This window comes from Moschus berezovskii, chromosome 8 (assembly GCF_049115385.1).
Source record: "Moschus berezovskii isolate FMDL1 chromosome 8, NW_MosBer_1.0, whole genome shotgun sequence".
NCBI lineage: Eukaryota > Metazoa > Chordata > Mammalia > Artiodactyla > Moschidae > Moschus > Moschus berezovskii.
In genome coordinates, this window is record NC_142467.1 from 28640573 (window position 1) to 28667868 (window position 27296).

Sequence of the window (27296 nt, forward strand, 5' to 3'; positions counted from 1 at the left end):
AAGATGATGCTGTGAAAGTGCTGCACTCAATATGCCAGCAGATTTGCAAAACTCAGCAGTGGCCACAGGACAGGAAGAGGTCAGTTTTCATTCCAATCCCAAAGAATGGCAATGCCAAAGAATGCTCAAACTACTGCACAATTGCACTCATCTCACACACTAGTAAAGTTATGCTCAAAATTCTCCAAGCCAAGCTTCAACAATACGTGAACTGTGAACTTCCAGATGTTCAAGCTGGTTTTAGAAAAGGCAGAGGAACCAGAGATTAAATTGCCAACATCCGCTGGATCACTGAAAAAGCAAGAGAGTTCCAGAAAAGCATCTATTTCTGCTTTATTGACTATGCCAAAGCATTTGACTGTGTGGATCACAATAAACTGGGGAAAATTCTGAAAGAGATGGGAATACTAGACCATCTGACCTGCCTCTTGAAAAATCTGTATGCAGGTCAGGAAACAACAGTTAGAATTGGACATGGAACAACAGACTGGTTCCAAATAGGAAAAGGAGTATGTCAAGGCTGTATATTGTCACCATGCTTAATTAACTTATTCGTAGAGTACATCATGAGAAATGCTGGGCTGGACGAAGCACAAGCTGGAATCAAGATTGCCGGGAGAAATATCAGTAACCTCAGATATGCAGATGACACCACCTTTATGGCAGAAAGTGAAGAGGAACTAAAGAGCCTCTGGATGAAAGTGAAAGAGGACAGTGAAAAGTTGGCTTAAAGCTCAACATTCAGAAAACTAAGATCATGGGATCTGGTCCCATCAGTTCAGTTCGGTTCAGTTGCTCAGTCGTGTCCGACTCTTTGAGACCCCAAGAATCACAGCACTCCAGGCCTCCCTGTCCATCACCAACTCCCAGAGTTCACTCAAACTCATGTCCATTGAGTCGGTGATGCCATCCAGCCATCTCATCCTCTGTCGTCCCCTCCTCCTCCTGCCCCCAATCCCTCCCAGCATCAGGGTCTTTTGCAATGAGTCAACTCTTCGCATGAGGTGGCCAAAGTATTGGAGTTTCAGCTTTAGCATCAGTCCTTCCAATGAACACCCAGGACTGATCTCCTTTAGGATGGACTGGTTGGACCTCCTGCAGTCCAAGGGACTCTCAAGAGTCTTCTCCAACACCACAGTTCAAAAGCCAGAATCACTTCATGGCAAATAGCTGGAAGAACAGTGGAAACAATGGCAGACTTTATTTTTTTGCGTTCCAAAATCACTGCAGATTGTGACTGCAGCCATGAAATTAAAAGATGCTTGCACCTTGAAAGGAAAATTATGACCAACCTAGACAGCATTTTAAAAAGCAGAGACATTACTTTGCCAACAATGGTCCATCTAGTCAAGGCTATGGTTTTTCCCGTGGTCATGTATGGATGTGAGAGTTGGACTATGAAGAAAGTTGATCGCCGAAGAATTGATGCTTTTGAACCGTGGTGTTGGAGAAGACTCTTGAGAGTCCCTGGGACTGCAAGGAGATACAACCAGCCTATCCTAAAGGAAATCAGTACTGAATATTCATGGAAGGACTGATGCTGAAGCTGAAACTCCAGTACTTTGGCCACCTGATGTGAAGAGCTGACTCATTTGAAAAGACCTTGATGCTGGGAAAGATTGAGGACAGGAGGAGAAGGGGATGACAGAGGATGAGATGGTTGGATGGGATGACCAACTCAATGGACATGAGTTTGAGTGAATGCCAGGAGTTGGTGATGGACAAAGAGGCCTGGCTTGCTGCAGTCCATGGGGTCTCAAAGAGTCAGACACGACTGAGCGACTAAACTGAACCGAACTGAAGTAAGGCAGGGCAAAGAAGGGAGTTAATAAAGTGAACATTATCTAGCAAAGATCTCCAACAGATGAAAGAGCATAGTCTTACTGAGGAGATCCAAGTAACGGTACAAAATACATTCTAGAATTATTCCAATCAAGGGGCAAATGAGCTGGGGTAATTATATACAACTCCTGTGAGTCACTGCATGAAGGCTATTCCCAGGGGGCATTAATTCCTCAGCACTTCCAGCCTCCCATGAACACAGGCAGAGAGACTCTGAGGGTGTTACTGGCAATGGAGAGATGAGACAAGGTGCACAGAAACGGTAAGGTATAAAGGTGGACACTGACAGCATCTGCTATGTTTCCAAGTGTGTTTCTAGTTTGCCCCATATTAGTGCACCCACCCACCTACTTGGACCTCTGCTACAAGACCAGCCTTCAGGAACCTCCCATTTTTCACTCCCACTCCTACCCTTACCTGTTTCTCCTTGATTACAGAGATCACCTTCCACCAGCATCCAGAATAAGTTATCTACCAGTCAATTGTGAGTTGCCAACCAGACTAGGCTGTGTTTCTGCAGCACTAACAATCACAGGACAATAATCACATACCTGTGTGTGCCAGTCACTCAGTTGTGTCCAAATCTTTGCGACCCCATGGACTCTAGCCCTCCAGGCTCCTCTGTCCGTGGGATTCTCCAGGCAAGAATACTGGAGTGGGTTGCCAGTTCCTTCTCCAATCATATACCTACTGGGTTAATAATAAAAGTATCCATGGGAATAGTGTCAGTTCTTTATCTAAAAGTCAGAACATGCCAGAAGTGATACAAAAAATGTCAGATACTGGATAAAGCATAAAATTGCTCAAACATTAGATATGAAAACTAAAGATCATCTTTTAGGAGGTCTCTTCTTCAGTCAAGAGCTCTCTTCTCAAGGCATTAACAGATGCTCCATGAACCCACCATGATGGCTCAAGTAAGGTCTTCTTACACCAGAACTAGCTCGTTTATTGTTATTATTATTCAGATAAATAAGTATTTCAGTGGACTGTCTAGCTGCATCTGCCATAGAACACTTTACCATTAATAAACATAATATAATCTGACTAACACTCCTGGCCTTAGCCCTGAAGGCTGCTGTGCTGCTATATGACCCCTCCTACTCCAGGATCCCAGCACTCCATTGAGACTAAGGATTCCAGTTCAAGGATAGCATCTCTTACCTTCACCCATAGCCTAGAGGACAGTTTCTGGAACACTTTTCAAAAATTCTGACACTATGTTCCCATTGTATTTCTCGGTGCTATGGCAAAAGGAGTATCCTCCTCCTCCTGTCCTTCACAGAGGAAGACAATTATGAGAATGGAGAACAAGTTATACATGACAAATCCATTCCTATATCCCAATTTTCTAAGTCTAAATTTTTTTTCCTCTATAGCATACCAAGAAATTTCTGGCCTATTTCATTGTGTCTGATACTGGTGAATTCAGATTATAATCAACCAACTGAGAAAGCTGTTAGAAATACTCTCAACTGCTCAGTCAGCACAATCCAAAATCTGGTAAGAGAACCTATCTCAAAAGACTCAGCCTGGTCTAAAATTATACACCTCACTCTGAGCTAGCACCTCCAGAACCCATTCCCACATATATTCCCTAAGTCTTATGCTGTATAAATTAGTAAATCTTGCAATTTTACTCTCCCATATTTGACTTTGCTATTGGTCCCCTGGGATATGCTAGAATACAACACTAGTTGTCTAGAAGCATTGAGGAAAATGGGCAGGGTAACTGTCTCTGGTAAGGTTATCAGAGGACCTTCAAGCAAGGCAAGGATAGTTTCATCTCAGAGAGGACGTTTCTGCTGGCAAGAAAAACTTAATGGAGTTTGGGAATTTGATATTCTTTAAGTTGCCTAAATTCTCCCAACAGTTACCATTTCGATTTCAACTTTCTATTTTGAAATAAGTGTTCTCATGAGACCTGGAAAGGCTATGAATTCCACTTGCAAGGAAGTTTACCAATTTGCAGGATCAGACATGTGTCTGATTTTCAACCACATCAGCCTTTTGACAAGAGGTTGGTGATGGACAGGGAGGCCTGGCGTGCTGTAATTCATGGGGTCGCGAAGAGTCGGACACGACTGAGCGACTGAACTGAACTGAACTGAAGAGATTCATGGGGTCGCAAAGAGTCGGACACAACTGTGCGACTGAACTGAACTGAACTGAACTGAAGAGATCCTTGCAGATCAGTTATATAGACACTCCCTGGATTTTATACCATGCCTTGAGCTGTGAATTTACAATCTTGAGCTATCATTTTCTTTCTGTAAGCCCTGCAACACAGCCAGAAAGAGCTAGCCTACCTCTCAGGGTGATCACCATGCCGAAGGTGACTATATACCCCAGTTTGCCTGGAGTGATCCCATTTATATCTGTTATCTTAGAATGGTTAATGATACGTAAAAGTGTCTCAGCTTGAACATAAATTATGTTGACCCTTCATGCATTTACAGTCCCTCAAAGAAACTGTTTCTATCACCAACGGACACTCAAAGCAACCATAATGAATTTTTTATGGAATGGCTATCAGTTTCCCATGCTCTAATGCTAACAAATCCCGCCCTGATTTAAAGCTAAACAGAATCAGATAATCAATCCTAGATTCCCATTTTCTTGAAGGTATGTTCCCTGCAATCATCTTTGTTACAAGTACATAAATCAAGACTCTTTGTTGCAGACTACAGAATCTATCCAGCTATTAAAACAGAAAGAATGCAGATCAACCATGCTTCAATTAAAAAAAAAAAAGGAATTCACTACAGACTAGTAGGAATTTACAGAGTTCTGAGAAGGCTGCAACCAAGTCTACATTCAGAGCCAAGAATAACGCAGCCAAAAGAAATGTCCAACAAGAGACTGTTTTAGCAATCCCACAGTCATTATCATTTACACTTGGCACCAAAGATGACTCTAGACTATAGAACCATCACCCCAGACCACAGCTGCCCAAAGGATCCAATGTCTCTGTGCAGCAGAGCAAATGTCAAGGATGCCCTTCAATAAAGTATTCTACCATATTGACAGGAGTCTTCCCTAAACAGTTCTGTGAAAGAGAGAGAGAAAAATGCTAAGTCACTTCAGTCGTGTCCGACTCTGTGCGACCCCATAGACGGCAGCCCACCAGGCTCCCCAGTCCCTGGGATTCTCCAGGCAAAAACACTGGAGTGGGTTTACATTTCCTTCTCCAATGCATGAAAATGAAAAGTGAAAGTGAAGTCGCTCAGTCGTGTCCTCCTCTTCGCGACCCCATGGACTGCAGCCTACCAGGCTCCTCTGTCCGTGGGATTTTCCAGGCAAGAGTACTGGAATAGGGTGCAAACTATGTTAAAAAATGTTAAATTCTGAACTTCCAGATAACCTTATATTTATCATTTATATATTTATCACATCCAAACTGGCACAGACAAGGAGGACCAAGTGTATTTTCCCTTCTCTATATTGCATCATTCTCTTTTATGGGGGGTGGTGGTGGTTTAGTCACTAAGTCATGTCCGACTCTTGCTACCCCATGGATTATAGCCCACCAGGTTCCTCTGTCTTCGGGATTTCCCAGGCAAGAATACTGGAGTGGGTTGCCATTTCCTTCTCCATTTTGGGGGAGTGGGGGTGGTGTACCTAATTTGAAGTATTCTTTTACTGTCAAGGCACCTTGGGGCAGCAATCATATTTGTTTCTGTGAGATTAAGATGCCTTTTTCATTGCTCCAAGTCTATCTAAGAAAGACAGTGGACACTCCAAAATGTATCTTTTGCGTATTTCCTTTTTATAAAAACCAAGACTTTTGGTGAAGACATTGTATCACAAAGCAAACAGCACAGAACACGAACAACTCCTTTCGGAGCCTACTGCAGACCTTCTGAGGGAAAGGGAGCTGTACTGTTAAACATAAATTTTGCAGATCTGTTGACTTCTCAGTTCATAGCATTCAGCTCCCTGGCTCCTCAGCAGCTCCTTCTCTTCTGCTGTGTCTTGAGCTGTCAGCTGGGGGAAGTGGGCTGGGGAGGCGATGAGATCATAGTGCCGGTCCAGATAGCGCAGGTAGATGAGCATGTGCAGGGCGTAGGCCAGCACCAACAGCAGCAGCAGGGACATCGCCAGGCCAATCAGAATGGCTGGCGAGAAGGAAGAGGTGCAGTCTCGGGCCTTGGCAAACTGTCCCCCCTTGATGGGAAAGCCTTGGATCTGTCAGGAGACAGAAAAGAGGTAAAGTGGCGTACTCTTTTTCTTAGAAGATCTACTTAAGAGCTTGGCAAGGGGTTCTGGACACTAATTACTTAAATTTAAATATCGGGCCATATTTGCTGAATAATCTAATCACATTATCTAAAAAATGCTAGTGAAACTTAATTTTAAATCAAGGCTGACCCAGAAACTCTGGGATATATGGTTGTCATAATTAAGAGGTCAGTGAAATTCGAGGCCCTGAAATAAATTCTCTTTTAATCTGATCCTTAGTTCATCTAAAACCAAATGTCTGGTGTCTCAAAAATTCAAAAAGTCTACTCAAAATTTTACAAGTGTTAATATAAATTTCACAAAGAGTATTAATTCTCAGTTCCTCTGCCTTTGATTCTGCTGACAGTAAGTAGATAGGAAGAGTCTTTAGGGGCCAACACCATGATTCCTAGTGAGGTCAACTATAGATAACAAAAGCTAACACTCACTGAAGAGACTTATTTTACTTACCAAACACTGCCTCATTTAGTACTTACAAGAGCCTATGAATAAGTTACCATTTTACCCTAATTTATGGATGAGGAAACAGGCACAGAAAAGTTAAGCAACTTGTCTGGAGTCACACAATATTAAGTTCAGTGACACTGCAACTCAAACCAGGCAGTCTGGCTTCAGAGTCACTTCTTGAATTACAACTCTGGAACCCCTGGGACATTGTGGCTCTTCCTCCTCCCATCACTAACTCTCCTTCTTTACCAGTTGTACCATGTGGTCTTGGTACTGTTTTTGGAAGAGCTATATACCCTTTTGCAATCCACCCAGAAAATACAAAGAAAAGCTTTCTCATATATACAAATAAGGTGATTTAATTACTTAGAACTAGAAGAGGTTCAGGGCTTCCCAGGTGGCACCGGTGGTAAAGAACCCCCTTGCCAATGCAGGAGATATAAGAGACAAAGTTTCAGTCTCCGGGTCAGAAAGATCCTCTGGAGGAGCTCATGGCAACCCTTTCCAGTATTCTTGCCTGGAGAATCCTATGGACAAAGGAGTCTGGCAGGCTACTGTCCATAGGGTCTTACAGAGTCTGACACAACTGAGGTGATTTGGCATGCACACACACACAAGAGAGGTTCAAATCAACAACTGGCCCCAGTATCTAAGTACATCACAATGAAAGAAACAGGAGCTACGGAGTCTACAGAGTAAGACTCTAAATGAGAACAGTCGTTTGTGGAAGGCAGCTTCCATTCAGTGAGCGGGCTTTTAGAATATAATCACCCACAGCATCACCTCATTCAATCACCTCTTTGGTTTTAAAAGAGTACGTCAGTACGTCAGAAAATTGAATTATCCACGAATGCTTTATTGAGGATTCATTTTTATGTCTTAAGTGAGCTCCTTAGCATTTTCCATGTTAAAATGATTGTAGCCCTGCTATCCGGAGAAGGCAATGACAAGCCACTCCAGTACTCTTGCCTAGAAAATCCCATGGATGGAGCAGCCTGGTGGGCTGCAGTCCATGGGGTCGCTAAGGGTCGGACACGACTAAGCGACTTCACTTTCACTTTTCACTTTCACACATTGGAGAAGGAAATGGCAGCCCACTCCAGTGTTCTTGCCTGGAGAATCCCAGGGATGGGGGAGCCTGGTGGGCTTCCGTCTATAGGGTCACACAGAGTTGGACACGACTGAAGTGACTTAGCAGCAGCAGCAGCAGCAGCCCCCCTATCATACCATAGAACTATTGTCCACCCAACTATTAATATCTGTACCTAGACTGAGCCAAAACAACTTCTGAAGGAGACTCCTGGCCTAGCTTTTGGGATACTTGGCCTGCCCACTCTGTGAAGAGGCAAAGTGACCTCCTCAAGCACAAGCCTGAAGAGTCAAGCTACTCAGTGACAAAAGATGGTCTCATTTGATGCTGCTGTGCTGTGCTTAGTCTCTCAGTCGTGTCTGACTCTCTGCAACCCCATGGACTGCAGGCCGCCAGGCTCCTCTGTCCATGGGGATTCTCCAGGTAAGAATACTGCAGTGGGTTGCCATGCCCTCCTTCAGGGGATCTTCCCAACCCAGGGATTGAACCCAGGTCTGCTGCATTTCAGGAAGATTCTTTACCATCTGAGCCACCAAGGAAGCCTGAGAATACTGGAGTGTGTAGCCTATCCCTTCTCCAGGCCATGCTACAACTCCAGCCAAAATGTCCTCACATGGACTTCCACTTAATTCTTAAGACTTGATTGAGAACAGGATCTGTGGAGGATGCCTGAAGGATACACTGTCTATCCATTTTCTGGACTAGAGGTTGCAGATCCTCTGTATCTAGTCCACAGGTAAGTTCTGTTTGCTCCTAACATCCTAAAAGCCTCCCCCAGGAATCTAGATTTCTATCTTTAATCAAAAAGTCAGAAGATCTGGCAATATTGGGCTTGCATTCCTACAAAGCAAAAATTATCTGGGGTTGAACAAAAAATACTGCTTGCAATGTCGGCTACACTTTGCCACAGTCCCTAGCTGGCCTGCCTGAGGCATCTGAGTTCACCATGTATGTGACTTCACTCTATTCCTAGAATAAGCCAGAGCCGCAAAGCTGCGTATGTGGAATGCAGCCTTTTGCATACGTACCTGAACCCCATCACCACCGCCTCTTCCCTGGACTGGGCTTGAATTCTCCATCTGCCCACACAAAGGGTGTTTTACAAGGTTCACCTCCAGCACCCAGTGCTCTGTCCACTATGAGGCTGCTGTTGAGGATGCTGGCATACATCACACACACCAAGGATGGATGTGCTCGTCACTGCACATTTTCAGTAGCCTTGTGGATCCCATGAACGTGTGAGGGGTGATTCTTTCTTATGCTGGCTGCTCAAAAACTTCCAAGTCAAATTACTGTGCCGCTTCCAGCCAGGGCAGACAGATGGTTGTATGCTTTTGTGTACCAGCTTTACCGGTGGTTTAACTAATCTATTCTTCTCTTATTTTTCTTAGTTCCTTGTTGCTCAAATTTTTTGTTTCATATTTTTATTGGAAAATAAACATGAAATCTACCATTTTAAACGATTTTTAGGTACAGAGTTCACTGGCATCAAGTACATTCACATCATGTGCAACCGTCACCACCATCCATCTTTGCAAAATCCATCTGTACTCACTAAACACTAACTTTCCAGTCCCCTCTTCCCTAGCTCCTAGTCACTGCCATTCTACTTTCTGTCTTCAAATGTGACCACTCTAGTACCTCATAAATAGAATCATACAAACATTTGCCCTTTGATGTCTGGCTTATCTTACTCAGTATAGTAACCTCAAGGTTCATTCATACTGTTGCATGTATCTGAATTTCCTTCCTTTTAAAGGGAAGGCTGAATTATCATCTGTTGTATGTATATGCTAGATTTTGTTTTTCATTCATCCATTGATAGGCATTTGGGTTATGATCATTTTTTAGCTATGGTCAATACTGTTGCTATGAATACAGAGTGCACAAATATCTGTTCAAGTGCCTGTTTTCAATTTTTTTAGGTGTATACCCAGAAGTGGAACTGCTGAATCACACTGTAACTTTATGTTTAATTTTTTGAGGATCTGGCACACTGTTTTCCATGGTGGCTGCACCATTTCACATTTCCACCAGCAATGTACAAGGGTTCTAATTTTTCTACCTCCTTGCCAATAGCTGTTATTTTCAGTTTGGGGGATTTTTTTTTTTTTTTTTTAATAATCATCCTAATTGATGTGAAGTGGTTTGACTCTTTTTCAAAATTATTTTTCTTGAAGTATTCTATAGTCATTTTAAGTCATTCCTGGACCAAGGTGGAAGTATAAATCAGTTAATTCTAATTAGGCAAGATTATGTGTGAGTTAGCCCTTTTTTCATGATTACCTCTTCATTGCCCTTTCTGCCTGCTTCTTCTTTGAAAGGGCAAGAGAAAGAAATAGATATAATATATACTTTATAAGTATTATATAAATAGATATATACATTATATGTATTACAATGTATCTTTGGAGCCAGACAGTCCACAATTCAAATTCTGCCTCTACCATTTACCAATTATACCACTTTGAACAGTTATGTAATCACCAGAGTTTCAGTCATCTCATTTGTAAAACAGGGTTAATAACAACTATCTTACAGCATTATGGTAAGTTTTTAAGACAAAGTATGTAATACAATTACAACATTGCCACTGTTAATCCATGCTAACCATGCCTAATATGGTCCTGGGTGTTGCCGCATATATTAGGCCATGAATTCTTAACATCCATAAAGATAGGTCAGAAGTCAAGAGGGTGGAATAGCTCAGCCCAAGTGACTTGAGAAGTTAACACAAAACCATGTATTTCGAATCCCGAAATAGAAACTCTTTCCCTACCCCAATCAACCACACCACACTTCTCCAAGCTAGGAGGAAGGGGAGTAAACATACATTTATATATGGAAAAAATCAAGAAGTACCCAGAAAAGGGACATGTAAAACGCTGCTTATTTCAGTGAGTTAGAAGAACAAGTTAAGCTGTTTTAACAGGTAAACAGGACGAAGTTGACAGATGTCTCTCGGCCTGAGATTCTGGTGGTGTAAAGGAAACTCCTGTGTCTCCATGACTTTCCCCAGATACTTTCAAGAGGATCTTTGGGATATGTTTGACTCCCTGGTTGACAGTTCCATTCCTATGCCAAGTGCCAAAGCTGTCATTCACACTGCAGAGGTACTTCTTATCTGCCCTGATAAGATCACTACTCCTCTCCCTGAAGGAAATAAAATAATTGTCTGACAGTTCCTCTCCCCAAAAGGGCCTCTCACTCCAGGAAGTGTCAGCCACCAGGCTTCACGCCACAGCTTCCCTCTGGCTTAGACTGCTGGCATTCCTCACTGATAATTACTAGGGGCTGGAAAAGCCTGAATGTAAAAGCAAGTTCTTGGGATGAGGGCATGGGGGGATCACTGTGCAGGAAGAGGAAATACTTGATCCTTTTCTATTTCATACCTTAGAAGATTAAGATTCTAACTCATACCAATATTAAAGATATCTACTCCTCTCTTTTCCTTAAACGTGTAGGTTTTCAAACAAACACTGAGTTTCTTTGGCACCAAACACACAGGGCCCCTGAGCACAGGTTTTAGTTTGTTACCTGGAAATCAACAAAAGTGACCTCCCACAGGCTTGACATATCATTGGTGTCGCTGGGCAACAAGAGGGCATCGTATGCCTGCAGGCTGCTGACGCGCTGGCAATGGTAGGAGTAACTTGACGGAGCGTAAATGCCAGTTGCATTAAAAGTTGCTTGAACTGAGTTATTAAAAATAACCTCGACTCGGTGCAAACTATACCATCTCTGGATAGACAACTTGTAACTGGTAAGGGCGAATCTGAAAATGATTACAAAACAGTATTATCCCGAAAGCACTTTTACATTTGCTGACGCAAGGCATCGTCTACGAACGGTACAATTGCGCCCTCTTTTGTCAGGAAGTAGAACTGGCTCAGAGAGAGGCTTTACTCTTTAGTTCGGAATTAGAGCTCTTCATGGGCGAGAATGAAACCAATTAACACAGCAGCCCCCAAAAGTAAGGAAGACAAATTCCTACAAAAGGGAAAATACAGAAAGCTTGTGTGTGTGTGTGTGTGTTTTAATTAAAATAATTTTATTATTGAAAAAAATCTGAAAATTGAGTGGACAATAATACAGAATTAACTAAATAAATAATGGTCAAAAATAAAAGTAGTAGCTCTTACTATGCGTCAAGCATCTTTCTAAGTTCTTTATGTGTATTTTATTTAATCTTCACTGCAACACCACGAGATAGATAATATCCTCATTTCACAGGTGAGAAATCTAAGACACAAAGGCGTTAAATGATCAACAAGTAAGCATTGGAGCTGGGCTTAGAATCCAATCTGAGACAAGAGCTCTTACTCTTAGCCATTTGGAATGGAATATTCTCTACCAATAAAGAAGACTCAATATGCATATGTCATGATCACTTTTTTCATTTAAAAAAATGTATGACTACATAGAAAAAAATTCTAGAAAGAGATCAAAATGTTAATGTGATTATTCATTTTGCTATACACCTTAAACTAATACAACATTATAAATCAACAATATTTAAATTTTTAAAAAGAAAGCAGCTGAGATCAGTATAACTCAGGGCAAAAGCACGGGCTTTATTCTGGTTTTGCCCACCTGTAGTTTACATTCCCGCTCCCTCTGGGAACAGCAACTTGGTGTATTAGGGCTGACCCTCTCCCTTCTCAGTGAAGTCTCTCTGGCCCTGCCAATCAGTATACTGTGGCTATTTAATCATTGTGATTGGTTTAGAGAGGGCATACCCCCCAGGCAGGGTCGAGAAGATGAAGTCCTGGTGCTTCTGCTATGGCTATGCTATAGCATCGGGCAACAGAGCTCTTTCACGTTGCTTAAGTGAATAACTGTGAGCTGGCCACCGTCTTGCCAGCCGGAGAATGAAGCTGACACAAGGACAGCAGAGCCAAGAGACGGAGAAAGATGTTGCCCTGGTGAGGTCAGTTAAGCGTCTAAAGCTAACATTTTCAATCCTATTCATCCATCAGTTACCTTTTGGCTTTATGCAGCCAAAAGAGTTCTCACAAATACAGTTCTTATTAGTGGTAATGATAAGGGCTGTTCAACAACATCTCTGGGTCTAGCTTTCCTCATCTGTAAAACAGGCTGGGCTTGTCTAAGTTGAAAGGCATGCATGGCGAGTGTCCTGTGTGGGCCTGGTGCTGTAAAACATTAGATGTTATCTAGGACACCTGCAGCTCACCCTGGGCTCCTGACTCGGATACAAAAAGGTTTGTTAGGGGATGCAATTAAGCCTGGCCACCCCTGTCCACTGCAATAATCCCACCAAGAACGCTGAAGGCCAGAAGGTGGTGGAATCTCAGATGGGGACTGTGGAGTTAGACATTCCAGAGTAGGCCACAAGAGCCATTCCCAGAAAGGGTAAGCTGCCTCTGCAATCCCCGGAAGTGACTTCTCTTGAGCTAGGGCTGCAGTAGAGCCTGCCACATAGTCTGCAGCCCTGTTTCAGATAATGGCCTGAGACTGTTCTGACACAGCCTCAGTGAGGTGGGAGCAGTGATGCACCAATGAAACTGCTCAAAAAATCCTTCAAGACATGCATCTTGTCTCCAATCCCCCTTTCTTTCTTTCTTTTTGCCTCTAACCTAGCATTTCCTATGTGTAAATTTAGGAAGCTCTTTTCTCAATATCTGCTTGCATATCATGGGATACTAGGGTTTCATTGGTCATAATTTAGAACACATATGCCATCAACTTTCAGAGAAACCTTATAAGGAAAATAGAATCTCACAAGGTGGCCAAACACATATAAATATCTGTTTGATATAGGAATAGGGAATACTTTTTATTCAAATAACACTTTTTTACCTAGAGGAAAGTAGCCACATAGCTTTATCATCAGGAAAAAAAAAATGTAATTTTAAAGCATTAGAGAGAAGATGGTGGAATAGAAGAACCTAAGCTCATCTCCTCTCACAGACACCAAAATCACAAGTAAAGAAAAATCATCGATGGAAAAAAAAAGTCAGGAAATGAGTGGTTAATCAAAGTCACCAAGGACAGCATTTTTCTTTAAGAGCATATCTTCACAGAAACTTCAATACACAAATTTCTACTGTGAATCTCCAAGAAGACATGGAGTGCAGTGTTTCTCAAACACGTTTAACCATCGGACCCCCTTTCTGGTAATATTAAAAACATTTACACAGAGCAAAAGTGCTCCATAGAACACAGCTTTGGAAAAGATTGCCCTACCACAACCTGTTGGTTTTTCAAATAATGTTAAAGACACAGGTGTTTATCTCCACTAAAAGGCTGGTCCTGTAGGAAAGGAAACATCATAATTTTATAAAAAAAAAAATTTAAATGCCTTCAAATTGCTCCCCACTCCTGAAGTCATTCCTAACTGCTTGCTAAGCCACTGTTAGCAGAGGTATTATTCCATATATAAACACAGAAAAATGTAGACCTATGTTGATTGTCTGCTGGGGAATTCAGCTAACAGAGAATTTTTAGTTACTGTTAAGTTGTAAGTGTCAGACTGATGCTAAAGCTGAAACTCCAATACTTTGTCCACCTCATGTGACGAGTTGACTCACTGGAGAAGAGTCTGATGCTAGAAAGGATTGGGGGTGGGAGGAGACGGGGACGACAGAGAATGAGATGGCTGGATGGCATCACCGACTCGATGGACATGAGTTTGAGTGAACTCCGGGAGTTGGTGATGGACAGGGAGGCCTGGCGTGCTGTGATTCATGGGGTCGCAAAGAGTCGGATATGACTGAGTGACTGAACCGAACCGAACCGAACCAAAGTTGTAAGTGTAACTCAGTTGTAAGAAGCTATGTAGAAAATAACTTGAAACTAGAGCCTCAGCTCTGGAGCTTTAAACATATTTTATTCTTTGCTCAGAGGAAAGAAGTATTATAGTCTCAGATTTGTGTATTTTCTAGGTCACTAAAGGAAGAAGGAAAAAATACAGATGCTTTGGTATTATAGAAACTAAAGAAAGTAGTACTATAGGATCCCATCATAACAAAACTGACTCTTCAGTGAAATTAGATAAATGTGGCATTTCATGTGTCACAATGCTTATCACAGCAGGCCCTTGATACATATATGTGGAATGGATAAATTATATGGAGCTAATCTGGAGTTTTGAGCCTATGATATTCCAAAGTGGCATCCATACCTACCTTATATCAAGACCTCTGGGATTTTCAGCATCACCAAACTTCAGAGACAACCTAAGAAAACAGAAATACAGTCTATCAAGATAAGAATAACCCTTACTCCACACTGTACTAAAAAATTGCCCCCAAATGGATCACAAGTCTAAATGTAACAACTAAAACTATAAAACACAGAACAAACATAAGAAAGTTTTGCAATCTTGGGGTTGGAAAGTTCCTTGAAAAAAATATGAAAAACTGATAAATTAGACTATATTAAATTTTTGAAACTTTTGCTCTTCAAAAGATAATGTTAAGAAAATGAAAAAGGCAAGTCATAGAATGGGAGAAAATATTCACAATACATATACAAAAAATCTTGTATCTTAAATACAGCAAATAGCACTAACAACTCAATAAGGAGACAACCCAACTTTAAAATGTTCAAAAGATGTACTTCACAAAGGAAGACATACAAACAACCAATAAGTACATGAAAAGATGTCAATATCATTGACATCCAGAAAATACAAAACAAAACTACAATAAGATGCCGTGATATAGTAGTCAGTATGGCTAAAACTTTTTTTAAAAAGTCCACTCTTAAGCTTTTATGCTCTATATTTAATCACATTTTTCTGAAAGTTAACACAAGATTTCCTGGAGCAGAAATAGATTATTACTAACTCAGAGCAATAACCATATTGGTTCCCCTTTTAGCCCAATTCTTCCCCCTCCTGAGAACCAGATGTCATCCTGCACATACAGGGATTTATAATGTAGGTGAGGAATACTAAAATTATGAATCTGGAAGCTCATATTGGAGGGCTTTCTTCTTCATTTCCTGAGAGAAGGAGAGAAACATTTACTTCCTTAGCATCAGAAATTTTCCTTGGGAAAATAAAAGTGTATATTATTAGCCTTTGAATGGAAGCAAACAGCTCATTATAAAGGAAACAAATGGCTGCATGTCTAATACCCAAATATGTAAATAAATGTCTCCAAGGAGATTATAAGAAGCCTCTGGGTTTACAAGTCCTGAAATATCTCAGTGGCACTAGCTTCATTACTTCTTGACATGTAATCACATTCCTCTGAGGAAGTACATCTCTTACTAAGATTTATCTTTTAACCCAAATCTCAGCAAAATTTGTTCATAAATTGCTAATCATACAGAAACATAATAATATTTTCTCTATAGTCTGACACTGACCATACCTAAGTTTAGGAAGGATGTGAAGTAGCTGGAATGCTCATACAATGCTGGTAGGAAGGCAAATGCTATAGCTACTTCAAAAAAACAGTGTGGCAGTTTCTTAATAAGCTAAACATACACATGCTATATGATCCAGCCATTCCACTCCTAGATATTCACCTAAGAAAAATGAAAATACATGCTCCTCCAAAGACTTGTACATGAATGTTCACAGCAACTTTATTTGGAAAGTTATCTAAAAACTGGAGGAAAAAACAAACTTCCATCAAGAGGTAGATGGATAGATAAACTGTGGTATATCCATACAAAGTAGTACTTACTACTCAGCAATAAAAAGAAACATACCTTTGAATCATGCAACAACACAGAAGAATATCAAAATCATTACACTAAGTGAAGGAAGCCAGACTAAAAAAAAGAATGTACACTGTTCTATTACAGCTATTAATATACAAAATTCTAGAAAATGCAAGCTAATCTATAATGATAGGAGGCAGAACAGCAGTTATCTGGCAAGGTGGTAATGCACAGGGATGGATTACAGAGGGGCACAAGGAAACTTCTGAGTGTAATGAAAATGTCTGCTATCTTTATTGTGATGATGGTTTCATAGATATAAGCATATGTCAAAACAGACCAAACTGTATAACTGAAATATGTGCAGTTTAGTGTATTTCATTTAAATTTCAATCAGGTTAAAAAATAAGGATGATGAAATGGGAAAATGTGAGAAATTTAGATATATGAAGGATGATGCTGATATGTGACATTATAAAGTCGAGAAGTTATAACACCTCAATATACATTCTAAAAAATCAAAGTCAATGTTTATAAAATATACAAGTTTGAGAAAACTCACAAAAATATAATTTCATTAATTCAGTCACACTCATCAAGAAACAGAAATTTCAGTTACTGAGCTCAAGTTTATCTTCCTACTACTTATGGAAAAAGGGAAGGAGTATTTATAAAATAAACCATATTAAAAAGGTCACTAAAAGAAATGTCTTTATTTCATAACATCATGAGCTTAGATACCTTAGAAGCACTAATTTACACTTTATAAGCTAACTTGCTCACTAAAGCAAGTTTTCAAGAGAATTTTTCTCCAACAGTATTCTGATAATGTTATGAATTACTGAAAACACTTTAAAGAAATGAAATGCATTTCTTGGACTGTACTTTATAAATTTGACTGGTCACTTTCTGTAACAGAAATATCTCTAGTTCCTCCAAGGAATCAGAATAGCTGAGTTATGCACAAACTCTCTCCCCAGCTAACGAACTAAACAAAGCTCAAATCAGAGCCATGCAGTGTCCACTCAGATCTCTGGTGGAGCAGCTCAGTGGCCTCCACGCTTCTGATGCCCCAAGAGCTTTCTCCAGCAGCCCTGGTTTCAGTGACAGCTGTTAACGTGCTCTGCAGCAGAGTAAACGACAGGAGGCCTGGTTTCAACAATGTGAATGCAGCAATCATTCAATGAGATTCTTTCACGTGCCAGGCTGTGCACCACAAGATGTAGCATACAGGGGAAACACAACCTAGGGACTCACTCAAGAAAGAGCTTCTTTTATTTTTCCAAGCACCCTCCTCTCCCCATGGTTAAAGCAGATTCTGAATTCTTGAGACTATAACTGCCTAAGTTCAAAATACACATAGATGCTGGGATTATGCTGTTTGTAAGGCTTTCACTATTTAAAAAGACTTCTGTAGCAAATCTGTCTGCCAACAATTTGCCTTTCCCTGAACATGCTATTTCCAAGCACTAAAATGTGGTCATCTTTTTTTAATCTGTGCTTTTGACCTTACATGGTTATGTCTTTGCTTGGGTTTGTTCTTTCTGCAACTCCCTTTATGATTCTTGAATATAAGATTTCCTTGCCAGCATGACAAAGGCATCTCACTAATCTGTGCAATTCACAGGAGTCAAGGACAGTGTCAGCAGCTGATCCTTGAATGCCTCACATCCTGGGAAGCCTCCCACTTATGCCCTTTGGTGGGCTCTCCAGAGTGCCTGCACACTCACCTGACAACCCCAAAAGGTGGGTGTGCGCAGTTGGGACTCACCCACAAGAATTCTTGGGCAGTGACAAAGACAAAATATTCGTGTACTGCAAAAACCAAAGGTTCCCTTAGTCGCTCTACCAGTTAACTAGACACTATTTTACTCTAGTTATCATTAGTATCTTGGAAAATAATATTAGAACTTTGAGTAGCACTTGACAAAGTTCTCACATGTACATTTCCTCATTTGATTTTCACACTCCTATTAGATAGGGCCAAGAGAGGAGCGAAAATGGTGTTGTTAAAGATGTTTTAGACCCCAGCTCTATTACCATCCAAGCTGTATGATCTCAGCAAGTTTCTTAACCTCACGAGCTTTGATTTTCTCACTTGAAACACAGGTGATAACTGTACCTGTAACTCAGGGACTTATTCACAAGAGCATTACAAGGGATAACAGATGACGTGACTGTGAAGTCCTCACAAGGTGCCTGGCCAAGGCCAAGTGCTCAAGCCTTGTTAGTTGCTATTACCAGATGCCATCAGGTGAGATGCCATCTCACCCGACAGTGGCTCCCATTTGTAAAGTCACAGAGCTCATTGGCAGAACTGGACCTAGAAGCTAAGTTTTCATTCCTTCTGTCTCTAGGTTCCCAGTGATAATTAAAGTTTCTGAAGTCCAGCAAAAATCTGTGATGCCCTGATCTTCCCCACAAACCCCCTGGGGTCAGGATAAATGGAATCAAGGAGGGCCAGTCAGCCATGGACAGGCAAGATGATCCTCAGGCAGTCATCTCTGTCCCCACAGCTGACCACAAATAAAGAGCCCTGTAAGGAATTAATTAGAGCCTGAGGGAAAAGTCCTGAGCTCTCAGCAATGTTGAAGTCTCTTTGATAGTTGTGCTGTAACAGAATAAACGAAGCTGGGCGGACTCTAGTTTTGCTTACAACTCCTTAGCTCTCTGATAAAAAGAGTCATTCTGAATAGCAACATACTTACTAAAACTTGTAATGTAACTTGTAAGTGTACATGAATATAATCCATTTTACCCATCATCAAGAATTTTTAAATGACAAGTTCAGAAATAAAAAAGTATTTCTATGAAAGTATATAAGGAGAATACAGAGAAACACACACACATACATGCACAAACACAGAGCATGTTATGGTTTTATATGAGGCATTCTGCCCATCTAAACCAGGCCAGAACAAATACAGAGAATCTTCCAAAAGCCTCTGTCATACCAACAAATGTTGAAAGCAAGGAGCTGTATAGAAAGCAAGTGGGATATGCCAGACTTCCTCCCTCTGGACCAAAACAAATACAAGCAAAAAAATATTTGCTTGGATGACTGAAAAGCAAAGAAAGGCAGTCGAAACTAATGTCCTCTTCAAAAGGGATATGCTTATCTCAAGTGAAAAATAATTATTCTAATCATTTTTTAATGTCCTAAAGAATTCTCTGAGATTTGGCCCCTTGCACATTTGCAAACAGCCAATGTTCTACAACTTCAGAATACTTCCTAGAATCGAATACCTGCCCTGGCTAGATAGAGTCAGCGTTCTCTGCTTCACCCACTAGAATATGTATGACTCTGCTCAGTGATATGGAATTTCCTCCCTACTAGGACAAAAGTACTTTGACATTTTACATTTGGAGCTGACACAGAGCCTGGAATCCATCCACTCTTTCAGAATGACTTTGGGAAGCTTCATTTTCAAAATTTTGATCTTCCACAATGTATAATATAACAATTAGCTGGAGTGTTCAGAAGAAAATTACTGGGGAAAAAATAAGAAACTAAAACAACTGATTTCTAACCTGTTCTTTCATTTTAGACATTTACACAGAAATGTATGTCACAGTCATGTACAAAGGAGCCTACTTCTACTTTCTGAAATGACAGAAAACGGGACCACCCAGTTAACAGGCTACACACACCCTAAGGACTTGATCCAGCAAAGCAGTCAACTTACATGGCACTTTCTTCACTGCAGTTTGAGTTGCCAGCATCCACTGTTGCCTTCTGGCCAATAGCTTCATCTGTAAGGTCCAGCCAGGTCTGATTCTTAAATTTAATTGTTATTCTTTTGGCCCAAAACAGAAGGCAGGGAATTCCATCCATGGAGACATTAACTGGGCTATGATGGCTGAACGCATTCCGAGGTTCTTTTTCTAAAGGTCTGCTCAGATTGTAGTTGAGAGCCTAATGAACCCAATAAATTAAATTTAAGATATTAATTTGCTTCCACAGTACAGAAGGCTTCTTGGAAGCAAAAGAGCCAATTCAAAGCCTGCTAGCTCCACAGCCCATGCTATTGTGGGTAAAAGGAAATGAGGGGTGGCCCTAACAAGCTTAAAAATATAGGTATACCTGAAAGTACATGAACCCAGTTCCACAAATTACAACGTATAATTTTTTTAATTTTTATTTAATAAATGGTACAAAGCACAATGCCATAAACATATCCTCTACTTTTGTTCAATTTTTTTTTCTGTAAACCTAAAACCACACAAAAAAAAGTCTATAATATTTCAAAAAAATTCACTAATGGCAGTAATCGTCTCTAAAATAATAAGAACCCAAATAATTCAGAACTTTAAATAATACGTTAAACAAAGAAAACAAGCGGTTTCTAGAAATACAACACAATTCTCCAGACCATTAATGGCCAACAGGACATTGTATGCTATTGGCTATTATGTACTGGAAATGTAGCCAGTGCAACTGAAGGGCTTAATTTTTAATTTTACTTAATATTATCTAAATTGAATTTAAATTTAAATAGCTGCATGTGGCTAGTGTCTACTGTCCTAGAGAATACAGTTCCAGGTCATTTAATATACATAATCTAGCAAGATATTCTAACCTTCTTCTACATCTTATGAAACCTTTGCGGATTTCTAGGAAGCCCAAGATAATGCACTTTGGTATACCATTCTGGAGGTCACAAAAGCAATCTCTGTCTGAAAGAGGTGATCACTTATCTAGATCAACTATTCCATACCAATAACTCCAGTGTAAATAAAGATAAGAGATAAATTAAACAGGCAGCAGCAACCCAAGTTTATCAGTAACCAAAGATAAATTGTTACTATAGTGATCCTGTCTAGAAGGCAACAAAAGTAAAATTGAATACTGTAATGAAAATACTATATAAGACAACAAGGAAAACTTTGGTGTTTTTTCAACTAGATTACCATAACATTTCCCCACCCAAAGTTCACCAAGAATGTTTGTTATTAACAGAATTATTACTTATATTTTCAAAGTGGCTCTGACTTGATTGAAATGTTTTTACTTTTTTTTTTTAATGATTCAGTCTAGTTTCCAAAAATGTCCATACCTGTGTGATTGGTATCACTGTGAAATTCTGTACTGGCTTCATATCTCCACTATTCTGCCGATCTGTCAAATAAAATGACATGAGTACAAAGGCAAAATGTCACCAGTTTATTAATGTAATTGAGTGACAATAATATGCTAAGCACTGTAAAATGTACCAGGCTTGAGACTCTTTTGTCTCATAATTTAGAATACAGTATTTAAGAGACTTTTCACATCAGAGACTCCAGGTGCAAGTACCAGTGTTCAGGGAAACCCATCATAGACATAACCCTTCCTCAACCCTGGAGGGGACCATAAGGGCAGTTACAAGTCTTACCACTGTTTACAACCACTTCTTTATTTGAAGATGTTCGAGAGATAAAACTAGAAAAAAACAAAAATAAAAAGATGGTAAGTAAATATATACATTTTAGATTTTCTATAAAATTTTAAGAAGGACATTTTCGTTTACTACATCTCAGAGAAGAGGAGGAGACTCACAGCCTGTAAAACTGTTCACTTTTGACTAGTGAATTCCTGATTCAAAAGTAATACTATATATGTCCTTCAAAGGAAATAAAGACTGGAAATTTAAAAGAAGAAAAAACTTTAAAATATCAATCTTAATCTTAATTCATTGATAAACAGTCTACTCAAAGAATAGTAGGCTAGACAAGCAGTATGCTAGACACTAAGGTTTAACCAAAATAAATAACCAAGAATAAATTAAATAACTAAATTATAAAACATAATAAAATATTTTACAGTGAAATTTTATACCATGTTGTACTGTTAGCATATTGAAGCAGAAATATTCAACCTTTTTAATTAAAAAAAAAAAGACTCTATTGCCAAAAAAGTATTTCTGAAAATTATAAATATATAAATTAAAATAGTATGTCCTTCCAGCATTTTACTCTACATACGTGATGCTGGGAAGGGTTGGGGGCGGGAGGAGAAGGGGACGACCGAGAATTAGATGACTGGATGGCATCACTGACTCTGTGGACATGAGTTTGAGTGTACTCCGGGAGTTGGTGATGGACAGGGAGGCCTGGCGTGCTGTGATTCATGGGGTCGCGGAGAGTCAGACACGACTGAGCAGCTGAACTGAACTGAACTGAACATGCACATACACCCTATATACAAATGTAATTCATTTTTTATATTATTTAAAAAACAGATTTTTATAAACATACTATCTTAAAGCCTATAATTTTTTACTTAAAAATATACATATTTTTATTACATAATTTTAAATTTCATCTGGTATAACATCATATGAATGCATTAATATATTTAACTAAATCTCTAGTAAGTATTTGTTTCCAATTAACAGTATTGAACATTCAGTTCAGTTCAGTTCAGTTCAGTCGCTCAGTCGTGTCCGACTCTCCTCGACCCCATGAATCACAGCACGCCAGGCCTCCCTGTCCATCACCAACTCCCAGAGTTCACTCAAACTCATGTCCACAGAGTCGGTGATGCCATCCAGCCATCTCATTCTCCGTCGTCCCCTTCTCCTCCCGCCCCCAACCTTTCCCAGCATCAGAGTCTTTTCCAGTGAGTCAACTCATCGCATGAGGTGGCCAAAGTATTGGAGTTTCAGCTTTAGCATCAGTCCCTCCAATGAACATCCAGGATTGATCTCCTTTAGAATGGACTGGTTGGATCTCCTTGCAGTACAAGGGACTCTCAAGAGTCTTCTCCAACACCACAGTTCAAAAGCATCGATTCTTCGGCGATCAGCTTTCTTCACAGTCCAACTCTCACATCCATACATGACCACGGGAAAAACCATTGCCTTGACTAGACGGACCTTGGTTGGCAAAGTAATGTCTCTGCTTTTTAATATACTATCAAGGTTGGTCATAACTTTCCTTCCAAGGAGTAAGCGTCTTTTAATTTCATGGCTGCAATCAGCATCTGCAGTGACTTTGGAGCCCAAAAAAATAAAGTCTGACACTGTTTCCACTGTTTTTCCATCTATTTCCCATGAAGTGATCGGACCAGATGCCATGATCTTTGTTTTCTGAATGTTGAGCTTCAAGCCAACCTTTTCACTCTCCTCTTTCACTTCCATCAAGAGGCTTTTGAGTTCCTCTTCACTTTCTGCCATAAGGGTAGTGTCATCTGCATATCTGAGGTTATTGATATTTCTCCCAGCAATCTTGATTCCAGCTTGTGCTTCTTCCAGCCCAGCGTTCCTCATGATGTACTCTGCATATAAGTTAAATAAGCAAGGTGACAATATACAACCTTGACATACTCCTTTTCCTATTTGGAACCAGTCTGTTGTTCCAACCTTGGATTATTTGTTCATACCCCTGAGAAGTCCCTTAAGATAAATTCTTAGAAGTGAAATTGCTATGTTAAAAGATATACATCTTTTTATTATGGAATATTGCAAACATACACAGATTTAAACAAAAATATAAGCTCTCTCACCCTCCCTAAGTTCCTGTTCCCATCATCCAGCTTTAGTAATTGTCAAGTCATAACCAGTCCATGTGTTCATTAATGAAAAGATTTTAGCACACAACACAGCCTTATTTTCATTTCGGTGAATCTATGGACATACAATAATGCTGGTGTACTTCTTTTTTCAGATAAACTCTAATTTGAATTGGCCTTGCCCACACCCATAAGCCTCAACTAATGAGGCTTTAAGGGAAGCCATGATCTCAACCAAAGACAAAATACTCTACACATGCATTTTCACATCACTACATGATCTCTGAACTGAAGTAGAACTAAAGGATTATCTGGTTAAAATTATCTGTGTGAACATACTAAGAAACATTGATTTTTAATTTAAAAAAAAGTAAACCTACATTAGCACTAAAGTATTCAGAAACTTTCCAGTAAAAGGGATCTCTGTAAAATATGAAAAGTAACCAAGAGCCCTAGGCCTGCAGTGGCTGGTGCCATATTTTTGATTTACCAGGGGCTCCATTCAGGGTCTCCCAAGTGCGCCTTCATGGAGGTGAAGGTGAAGCGGCTCCTTCGTGTTCTGCTCAGGACTGAAGACCATGTTCCTGTGAAAGCCGAGAAGGCCCTGAAAGGCCTTGGCCTTGGTCGTTGTGCTCATTTACCCCCCTCCCCTCTTGCTCCAGCTACACTAGCATTCTTTAGTTCAGTTCCCTGAATGCTTCATGTTCCCTTCTTCCTTTTTAAGAGTCTCAGTACCTGCTCTTCCCTCTATCTGGAATGTTCTCCAGCCTGTCCCTCCCCCTACCTCCTCATCACATCCTACATATCCTCCAGATCACAGCTCAAATATTGCTCCCTCAGAAATGCTGTCTGTAACTTTTCAGACTAGTTCAGATCCCCCTATTATATGTGTTCACGTTTACCATACTTTTCTTTCAAAGAACATTTCACAGTTTATCTGTAATAACACCGTTCATTTCATTAGTGAGCACCTCTGCTCTAGACTTGCAGGTTCATGAGGGAAGAGACTTTGTTTTGCCACCACTGCATAACCAGCACCTAGCATTGTGCCTATATAAAAATATCAAGTATTAAAAACCTATGCGTTACGTACACAAATGAACTAACAATGAACAAACTCCGAAAGGGAAGTGGGAAATGCTGTGGGAAAGGAAAGAGATTTTCAAGTATAAACCCAACTTGAGGAACGAATATGTAAAGGAAGAGGGATGACCCCTTCTTTCTCTAAGCATCGGAAACATGTATCAGGCTTAAATACAATTATCCTTCCTAGAGACTTAAGGACATTGAATTGCCCATAGAGGTGAAAAATATTTTAAATTCCAGATTTATGATTTGAAAGAACATTCACAAAACAGCAACTGTTGTTTCTATCACAATGAGTTAATATGCCATATTATTAGATAAAAATGATGACTAAGTTGTGTGATTTCTAAGGTCTCTTCTGAGGCTAAAATTATTTAAAACCATTAATACTGCTTCAAAAACTGAACTGGGATTTTTATAGTTTCTAGTGCACATTTTATCAGTGCAATACACAAAATAGTCACTTCTATATAAACCAGGTGAGGCAATATTGCTAAGCTTTAACCACCTAAGGAGTATAGGTCACTTACATTAATTGAAAGTGAACCTGAAGGAAAGAACTAATTGATTTGGAACATGGGAAAACAGATGTTAAAAAATGCCTGTCCTTATTGTTTTTATTAGCTGATGACTTAAGAATTCCCTGACACAAGTTTTGGCAGATGATCCTGCTTAACACTTCGTGTTCACACTAACCCCCGACAGATTTGTTGTGATTGCACATAATGAGTAATTGGGAGACATGACATAAGTTAATTGCTATTCAGAGTTTGAATATTCTTCTTTATAGAGAAATCTCTATATGTTCCCTTATATGGTATAGAGAGAAGCCAAAAGGACAAAGGAAATAGAAGCCGGTATTTTGCTTGTTAGTTTTAAGTAGTGTGGACTCCACACAATCACCATCTCCTACCAGGTAAAATGATTTACCATCTATTCTTTGGGACAGGTTATATATTTCTTAGTTTTTAAATTTTGCTTACTCTCTTCTCACATAAAAACAGCAAGATAAACGGAAATTAACAGTACTTATGAGTACAAAAGAAACATGAACACTGATCTGAGTCATTTTCTCATATATTTTGATACGTAATACAAATGTTTTTTTGGATACTTTGAACAAATAAAGCTGCTCCCTCTTATAATAAAGACTATATTTTTATCTCATCTACAAACTCTAGTTCAATGATTTTAGTAACTATGAAATGATCTAATCTAGTATATCTGTTTTGAATTGTTAACAAATGTAGCTGTGCAACAACATAAAAAATTACAGAATCATCTAATTTCACACTTACACTGAAGTTCATGCATTATATTTAAAGATGTGCAGTTACTCACCTTACATTCTTCCTGGCAAGTATCTGGTCCAAAGTTAGTGAAAATCCCATACATAAAAAAATAAGTGAAAAACTAAACAAGACTTTTCTTCCCATCAAGAAATGAATCTGTTTCTTCAAACCAGGCACATCTGTTAATTCATAAATGCAAACCAAGCAGAGGCAGTACTTTTTATGCCTTGTGACTAATACATTCATCCAATAAAATGAGAGCATTCCCAGGATGTATTATATGTGGGGGAGGGTGGAAGGAGAAGCCTGATACTGCTGAATTTAGAGTATAGAATGAAACTAATGGGTCTGTTTAGGTTCTTCAATTATTCATCTCAATGAAAGATTATTAAGCTCTTTTTAGAAACTGGCATAGTTTTGGTACTCTTAAGAATCTCATAATACTTTTCAGGAAATTATTAAATTCTCCTCAAAAATCTATGAATTATACAAATATCATATGCATTTTTCAAGTGACTAAGTAAAATTCCCTGAGGCTAACCTAATTTTATATATATGTCCTAATACACAGTTTCCTATTGAATCCATGACTCTCCATTTGCCGAGATGCATGGAATGAAATGGTAAAGTGTACTGACTATGGAGTCAGACAGCATTCAAGAGCATTCCCAGCTCTAGCTTTTACTAGCTATCTAGTATTATTAGACAAATTACTTCTCCTCATTTGCAGAGTGGGGACAAAGTATTTAAAGAATTTTTGTGAAGACTAGATAAGGCCCTAAATGGCCAAATCCACCCTGAGAAAGAATAATAAAGCTGGTGGGATCACAATTCCTTTACCGTAAGTAAAACAGTACAGTATTGGTATAAAGACAGACATAGAGATGAATAGAACAGAATAGAGACCCCAGGAATAAATACATGCACATCGGTGCAACTGACCAGGCTTAGTTAGTGTTGGTAACAAGTATGCCAAGAATATACAAAGGGGAAAGGACAGACTCGTCAACAAATGATGCTCGGAAAACTGGATATCCACATGCAGAAGAATGCAATTGGACCCTTATCTCACACCATACACAAAAATCAATTCAAAATGGGTTAAAGACTTAAAGCCTACAAGAAAGCATAGGGGGAAAGCTTCAGGACATTGGTTTCATCACTAATT

The 27296-nt window shown here is 39.6% G+C and overlaps 1 protein-coding gene across 2 annotated transcripts; it reads right to left on the reverse strand.

Annotated features, from left to right (window-relative positions):
- Positions 1-5248: 5248 nt before the first annotated feature.
- Positions 5249-26310, reverse strand: LOC129559032 (V-type proton ATPase subunit S1-like protein). Of its 2 annotated transcripts, XM_055430456.2 has the most exons (7): positions 26178-26304; positions 21634-21680; positions 21316-21377; positions 19945-20174; positions 14770-14820; positions 11159-11396; positions 5249-6030 (listed from the first exon to the last, which is right to left on the reverse strand). In XM_055430456.2, exons 1-7 carry the CDS (start codon positions 26270-26272, stop codon positions 5728-5730), a joined length of 1026 nt encoding a protein of 341 aa, XP_055286431.2. In that variant the 5' UTR covers positions 26273-26304; the 3' UTR covers positions 5249-5727. The 2 variants fall into 2 exon arrangements, with proteins under 2 accessions (XP_055286431.2, XP_055286432.2); XM_055430457.2 differs by lacking the exon at positions 21634-21680 and having other exon boundaries at positions 26183-26310.
- Between the last annotated feature and the right edge of the window lie 986 nt (positions 26311-27296).

Bases quoted from the DNA above. Each gene is read 5' to 3' on its own strand.
- LOC129559032 (XM_055430456.2), bottom strand. From the start codon at position 26,272: ATGGGAAGAAAAGTCTTGTTTAGTTTTTCACTTATTTTTTTATGTATG. The intron at 20,175-21,315 runs GTATGGACATTT...TGGGTTCATTAG, and splicing joins CAGTGATACCAATCACACAG to GCTCTCAACTACAATCTGAG. The intron at 6,031-11,158 runs GTAACAAACTAA...GTCTCCTGACAG, and splicing joins TCACTTTTGTTGATTTCCAG to ATCCAAGGCTTTCCCATCAA.